General features: G+C 45.7%; 1 protein-coding gene across 1 annotated transcript; it reads right to left on the bottom strand.

The window, feature by feature from the left end:
- Positions 1 to 3,986: 3,986 nt before the first annotated feature.
- Positions 3,987 to 4,223, bottom strand: T265_09462 (hypothetical protein; the record flags this gene model as incomplete). The annotated part of the gene is made up of 1 exon (XM_009175537.1): positions 3,987 to 4,223. The coding sequence occupies one exon, from the start codon at positions 4,221 to 4,223 to the stop codon at positions 3,987 to 3,989; it is 237 nt and encodes a 78-aa protein (XP_009173801.1).
- Positions 4,224 to 8,131: the final 3,908 nt, after the last annotated feature.

Raw genomic sequence — 8,131 nt, 5'->3', positions numbered from 1 at the left:
TTGGCTTTTTCACTTGGCGCCGACGTGACATGAGTTTGCCTGTCAAGGGTGGTACGATTCATACTGCTTTATGCATCAGAGACGTGGCCTCCACGCGCAGAGGACATACGGACGCCGTCAGTGTTTGATCATCGGTGTCTCCGAAGCATTGGTCGGGTCTGAAGGGAACATCCCATCCGCAACGCTGAGGTAAACCTGGTGGTTTTAGGAAGAAGGAACTCTCTCGTGATGAATGAATTACTCACGCTTCATAGGTTACCCTGGTTAGAACATGTACCCCACACTCCAGAAGTCCGCCCGCCTCCAAGAGCTCTTTTCGCAAGAGCTCTTTTCACTGAGTGAGAGCAACCGAGAGGTGGACAGTGTATGACCGGGCAACGAAGTATGAGAACACTAACCAGTAAACCTAATCGGGACGACAACTGCCGCCTTCCTGAATGGGGACCCCGGGACACCAGTAGTTAATGACATTGACAAAAATGTTAAAATCGCGCCCTCAAAGGCGTTCATGCATCCAAGCCTTCAATTAATAGCACCCACTACAATCCTTCCACTTGACACTCCACTGAATAGTGTATAACTTATACACACGTATCGTGATATCTTGAATATCATACCAAATGAAACATGAAGCGGCCTGGTGTAGCACATATAGTGGCTTGGAAACATCATAAACGAGAGGTTCAGCTGGGTTCCAGGTGAGTCTCCCGTCAAAACAAAATTGGTATGCAGATGATGGTATAAGTCGAGCTCACCTGCAATGCTTGTGTCGTAAAACACACTTTGTACTGAAAAACTGCAGGAAATTCACCTTGGCGTTGACACCTGGCCAGTTCGATTTACTTGCGGTGTACTAACAAGTGCCAGGACCTTCCACAAATATCTGACCACTTCGGTAGTCCTAAGAAACATCTTCGCACGACCCATCTAAAAGAGTACTTGAATTTGTCCGAATAAGACCATGTTCCACAGTCTTGGAGAATACATGCCATGTATGTGTGAAGGTATCTTCTCGGTCATAGCATTCGCTTACGATCAGAATGAAATCGGTGTCATCAGTTTTAGTGAAGATTCTGAAAATGAGTGAGGGCCAACTAGTGGGAGAGAAGTCGTGGTTGAGTTGCCAGCTTTCAGAACCATACTTGTTGAAAGAGGAGCAGTCTTATTGCATTTCTGCTGATTCCACTCCAACCTACCGCTCTTACGATATTGACGGACCCAGGCCTGTTCTATAAAATCTGCTTCATGGGCGTTCTCGGATGTTCATCTCAGTAAAACCTAGAACAACGATGCCCGAAATTCAAAGAAGTGTCACTTTGAGAAACGCTCAACCATATTCAGTCTCCTGGATCTGGGTGAAAGTTGTAGAAGTTTTTGATCGTCTGTTGTATCACCTGACGTGCAGAAGTCAAGAAAAGTTTAAATGCTTGATCGTTTTTTAAAGATTCTGGTAAATATTTCACGTCAAACATAGTATTTGGAGAACCAGCTCCGAACGTAACGGAGCTACATAACTGCCAATGGAATAACCGTTTTTCGTTGAGACATATTTCATTGGTCGATCCTCACTCGTCCCTGACAGATGAGTTGTAGTCTTAGTATCAGTTTTGTTTTGATCCGCTTGTACGCGACAGTGATTAATATATCAGTCGGTTCGCACGTTTTTTTACTTCTTCTGGTTTGACCAAGTGCACCAGGCAATCAATCGGCTATCCAGACCCGGGTTCACAATAATAAGAAGGTATTAAAGTACTGTGGTCCACAACACATCGAAAACGACGAATTTTCACTTTGACAGTGAAGTATCCTCATGCTGCACGTGATCGACTGTTACTCAGATTTCACTATTAGCCCCCTGCCTCCTTTGAGCAGTGGCTGATTTTTTCTGATCACATGACTTCTGCTAAATGAGCTGTATGCTCCATGTGAATACTGATCACTACTCTCACAGAGACTTTGCCGCTGCGAAATGAGGAGTGGCAAGCTCATGAGTTTTCAGCCATTCGCTAGAAAATCGAATACAGATGTTTCATTGTACTGACTGCTTCATTCGTCCTTGCCCTGGCTGATGTGGCGTGCTACTACTGTAAATAGTTTTCAGTAGTGAAGATTTGGTGCCCAAAAACTTTCCAAACAACTTGGCCTAACCCCATCCAAAAACCTTTCAAAACGACAACTTATTTTTCATAGTAGAAAGTTCTGATTCTTATTCTGGTCCATCCCCGTGACCTTACCAACGAGATCTTCTCTTGCGTAATAACACGCCATTTCAAACGACTGTCCGATCGATCCGAAATCGAGGCCGATGTACGGACGTGATGCCGAATGAGGGTACAGTCGACTTCTCTCGAGTTGAGAGCAACTACATCAAACAAGTGCTTGGAGAACCATTGCATCATGCGCTCTGTGCCATTATACTGTACCAGCCATCAGATCCGATCGATTTTTTGGCCAATTACCTGCGTTATTGGGTGAAACACGTGAGAACCTATCGAAGGGTAAGCTGTCTGTGAATAAATGATACTTGCCAGGTCGCGAATGTTATGAATTGTAAATTATCCCTGTGTATAGTTTTCCATCACGTCGAGCTATACCATTCTTCTGTGTGTGTGACATCTCATGTAAAATGACAACTCAGGTTTTGATAAGAGTTTGAGGAGGTTCTATCATCATCAGCATCATCATCACCATCATCATCATCATCGTTATCATCGTCATCTTCATCATCATCATCATTATCTTCATCGTCATCATTACCATCGACGGCATGACATCAGTGCTCAAGACTGGTACTTCATTGTCGTAAAACCATGATTTATTTGAGGGCGTTATTGTGAAGAAAGCAATGAAGGCGGACCTAGAAGGACAGGCTGAGGGCTTACCACAATTATGTTGAAGTGCCTACAACATTAGAAACTCATTCAGGAAATCTGAATAGTAAATGACGACAAGAATGCCACTGACATCGGTTGGCAGCCGTTTCTTCTAGTGTCTGCAACCGGGCGCAGTGGGGATTACGCGGTCCTCATCCTGGAAGTCGAGTAGCACTGACAGCACCCAAGCGTTTCGTAATCTCCTTCATACCCCTGTGCCAAGTCAAGGGTTGGCTAGCCCTTTGCTTCCACCACTCTGAATCGCGCATGGAAAACGGCACTCTTCGACAAACGATGTGTCGGCATACGCAACGCATGTCCCAACCAACGCAGCCTCTATTTCTGGGCACATTCTTCAACAGAATTACCCGTTGCCCAACCGAAAACTCGCTTTATAATTGCTGCGTTACTGACTCGGCGACAGAACCCTTCACGAGCTATGATTCCGAGAAAACGGTTTTCGAACCCCTGAAGACTCCTCGAACAGGCCAAGTCTCACAGCCAGAGATTTCATCCTGTCTGTGAATCAAATTTACCCTGAGTGGCCCAAAAGCACTGTGAAGCTGCTTGGTTCGTGTTTGCAATCTTCATCAGCACGCATCTGGAGAAATCCAGAAAGTTCATCACACGTGACCGTCCGGCTATGAACAAAAATACCTGTCCAGCAAAACCCCAAAATTGCAACCAAAAATCTGCTCAGTGGGTTTCAAGCCTGTACCACGCTACCTGATTGGCGGGTCAATCGATCATCACAACCAGAACAGTTACTGGGTCGTCGTTCGATGGGTCGGGCACACCAATCGCATCGCTCAAGTGTGAGCACGCTCGCCTGTTCAGACGTGAAAATTCAGATGCGTCCAACGAGCGTTGGTGGAGGAGTGGTTACACGCTCGCCTCGCACGTCGGATGTCCGGGGTTCGAATCCCGGCACGGTCATTGGATATGCACTGCTGATGAACTCGAGTCCGGTGCTTCCCTTTGGTGTGGACTCACCGAAGTAATTACACCAAAACAGGAACACGGTCATTCAAACGGGAATGGTGTGGTTATGAACAAAAGGGCGTGAACATCTGACCTTTGGGTACGAGCGAGGACCAGCATTGTGATCAACTCTCATTTAGTCAGGTTTTTCTTATTGCCGTAAACCATAGCCAGGCCACCATGGGGTCTTCGCGCATGAGGTGGCTGTCCTTCGGAACTCTGATCGATAAGATTCGCGGTGTTTCGTGTACCATACATCGGAGAAAACGGTGGTTTCTTCATGCGTTTGGCTCGGCTACACTGTACGTTTCCCTTTTCGTTGTTTATCACCAAGTCAGTACGCCAAAGTAGGAAACTACTATTGTCCATCGCGTCGATGAGAGATTAGACTCAAATGAATGTGATGTACAGAACCCGTCTCCTGTTCTAGTTGGCATGATGTTCAACACACCACAGTACATTTTCTTGAGAAAACCTACTCAGGAACCTGACAGGTAGATTTCATCGTTCAGTTTGCAGCGTTTCACCTTTGGAAGACCTTTTTCAAAGGTAATAAGAATGATTCTAGAGTGGTTTCCACCGAATTTTTCTCCCCCACCTAACGATTTTGCACGCATTTTGTCGAACTTTCTGCAACGTAAGGCCGCTGGTTTCCTACCCTTACTTCTGTAGTTTGCTGTGAAATCGAATATTCGAAGTAGGTGAGTCTGTTCTGCTCCGCAATGGACTCCGTATTCGGTACAAAGGCCAGGCTCTCCGACACTGGTGCCAAAAATGATCCTAACCGATCAGGGGCCTTGCTTCGAGAGCGAAGAGTTTAGGAATCCCTTGCAGAAGCTAAGTATCAGACAGCTAAGAACGACACTATACCACCCGCAAACAAATGTCCTAACCCAACGTAATAACCGAACGATCAAGGAGTGGCTGGCGGCCAAATGAGGTGACTGGGTAGTGAACTTGTCGACGGTCTTTCCAGCTCATCGTGCTTCCATACAGTGGACCACAGGCAAGTCCCCGTTTATGTTAATGCACGGTCGATATCCGCGCCTTCCGGTTGATCAAGAAATTGGGTTGTGGCCGGGAACACGCTTGTCTCCGGAGGAGCTAGAGGAAGAAAGAAAGAGAGCTCGAGAAAATTTGACCGTCGTTCAGGAAAGGGCTAGGCAGAAAACGGCAAGTAGAAGGGTCCAAACGTTCCCCATAGGCACGAAGGTCAAGTGGAAGGATAATCAGAATCCTGGAAGGAGTGGACTAGGGTCGCGGAAGCTGGGCAATCGATGGCAAGGGCCGTTTGTCGTCACCGACCGCCGGGGGAACGTCTATACCATTCAAGATGGTCGGGAATCGAAAGTAGTGAATGGGACGCAGCTTCGCAAGTGGCATGATACATCTGAAGAGCGGCCGAGTAAACCCGCTGCCGAAGCCGACCTGACGGAGGTAAATGAAAATCGATGGCATGCGAACGAGCTTTAAGGGGTGGTGTGTAACGATGATACTACCGATGGGGAGACATACGAGTAGTATGGTTTCTACTTGTAAATCCGCTTTGTGTCGCTTGGAAAAGGAAGATCTGTTGCGGAATTTGTGGAGCCGCTATGTAGCATTTGATCGCATTCAAGTGACAGTCAAGTATTATCCAGGAAAGTTCAAGAAGACGCGTTCAGGAGAAAATGGATGTTTAGTTTTTCTACATAAGATGCAAATGAGAGTTTTGCTTCTCTGTCCAATAGTCTGTAACTGGTCAGTTGGCATCTCATGTCCTCAAGCCTCTTTCGAGTTGCATGGCAGCTACGCACCGAGATGGTTCCACGGCGAAATCTTCTTTCATTTGTCCACAGCTGCACTGAACTCGTCGATAAGACGAGTCGTCCGTAAGGGATAGTCATGACTGTTGCAGAGTAAAGTTCTTCCACATCCGTGGTGCCACTTTTGAAGGGGTGATATTTAGCGATGTTAGTTAGAAAGGTGAAGTAGCACGTTAAACTCCCATGGCTTTGTTCGCCACGTACGACCCCATTTCGACGGGGCAACATCTTCTACGTTGAGGTGGAAACCTCATCGAATGACGGACACATCACCTTTCTTTTTGTGATCTTTCATGAATCCATGCCTACCCGAAGTGTGACCAGTGCCCAATTTAATCGCAACGGATTCCAGCTTACCAATAGGGTGAGCTCGTGTACAATCAACAGCTAACGGGTTGTATAATTCCTTGTTTAATCATGACAGCTCTTCAGATTAGACCGTAGTTAACCATCGTATCAATCGGATAACTAATGTCTGACTGAATTCATTCAAGCAATTTCCAAAATGTGTCAGTCAACTTCACGTTTTGCTTGACCTGTTCCGTTGGCTATCTGTGCGATCAGCGAGCTTGCCTAAGGAAGTTATCGGGTGGCTCTTTGATCGTCTGCCTGAGGTAGATTATCTACCCTCCCCCCATCAGAAGTGTTCATTAAAACACCCCAAATGATCCCAGATGTTCGCTACAAAGAACTAATTAGTCCAGGAGCTGTTTGTTTACTTTACAACTACTTAGCAGATCAACGAAAAACTTCGACGTCACTCAGACACCGACGAATTTATTGTTCTTAGTAACCAACATGACAAAATTTGATATAATCACCTGGGATTTTTACAAATTTCCTGTCTCGCCCAATTTCGGGGTTTGCACTATGGTACCCAAAACAGGTGTTAGGTTTACTCTAAAGAGAGTACATGTTTAAACGTGATATACTACTGATAAGGTCGACAGCCTAACGACTACAATTTCTTAATCCCATCCTAAATGGCCATTATCAGCTACCTGAAGATAACATTAGGCTTCACATGAGTGGAAAGAGATTCAGAAAAGACCAAGTTATTCACTGTAAGCTTGCATGTACAGTGTGATCGTTCTACGATCTCCTCAAATTGCAAAATGACGCAAAGATTAGACATTCATAGGCCAGTTCAAGTTCAGAGGTCGCACAAGTTTCTTTTGGATGCAAAGTTGCGGACACAGCAGTCAAATTCCAATCGCCTCTGCGATCGATAGTAGTCTGGATGGTGATCGGTTCAGAGGTACCGGGTATATGATGGTGAAGGTTTGCTCCTTTTCTATGACATGACTGGTTTCGGCCAAATGTGATGCAATCGCGTTTGAGTCTGGTTTCTTCCCACTACAATTCATAGATACGGGGTTTTGTTCTCGTATTGTGTCCGACAAATGCCTTGTCGTACGACCAACGTATGATGCTGGGCACGAGCATACGAATGAGTACACACAAAAGCTGGTGGTAGAACGTGGCAATTTATTCTTGAAGCAAAATTTGATAGTGGGGCTGGAGTTGAAGCCCAAACATAGATTAGCGGCCAAGTATGTCGTATCAACATTCGTATCGACACCGCTCCACTGTGTTCTACAGTATTGTTCAGTGGAACCAAATTGAAAGACCCTGTAATACCATCCTCCTGTTGAGCGGGTTCCATCCAACCCACCTCCCCAAATCATCGGGGAACGGCACTGTGGCAGCTACAAACACTGTACGACAAGTACGCGCTTATTACAGCTGATGATGATGATGATGACTGGCTGATTGGTCTCGGTTATATATGACACGGTGTTAAAATGTATGTTCATTATAACACAAAGTACACCCCCCCAGCAACAACAGTTCTTACAGGTAGATCGCTGTTGTATATTGATCCCCTGCTGTCGCGCCTGTACGTCAGAATGCGACTTATACCAACACTTTCAAAGGGGATCATGGATTTTTTTTAAACCTTTTCCAATTACTATGTCACAGTTGTCCACCTGGTAGTGTAAATCACTCAGATAAGGAAGCCACGGAACTACCGTGACCCCATCTCTAGCGCCATCGCCCAAATGAACTGTCACCCTTACGCTTTGCCTACACCAGTTTGATGTTTGTGTTTTAAAACAGGTATTCACATTTCTCTCAAACCTCTTTCACAGCACAAAATAGCCGAACAACAAATCGATTGGCTCCTCACGGTCCAGCTGCCATGGAACGTGAGTGTGATTGCGGAGAAGGCGAAACATCTTGAACAGGAAGCCCTAGAAGTGAGTTGACTTCAAAAAACTGGAGACTATTCTAATTTTTCCTGGAATTTGAGAAAATGTACAACCAGATGGTGCGTTTTTTTTCAAAGTTCCCAACATTTTTTTGAGGTTCAAAGTCGACCAAGCGTGACGGATGAGAACGTCGTCAAACCTGAACTATCTAATGTTTATTGTACTTAGCTCACTGAGCGATGGACACCCTAATCTGTGT

Source organism: Opisthorchis viverrini (assembly GCF_000715545.1).
Source record: "Opisthorchis viverrini unplaced genomic scaffold opera_v5_275, whole genome shotgun sequence".
Taxonomy (NCBI): Eukaryota; Metazoa; Platyhelminthes; class Trematoda; order Opisthorchiida; family Opisthorchiidae; genus Opisthorchis; species Opisthorchis viverrini.
The sequence above is the reverse complement of the archived record's forward strand: the minus strand, read 5'-3'. Positions and strand labels throughout refer to the sequence as shown.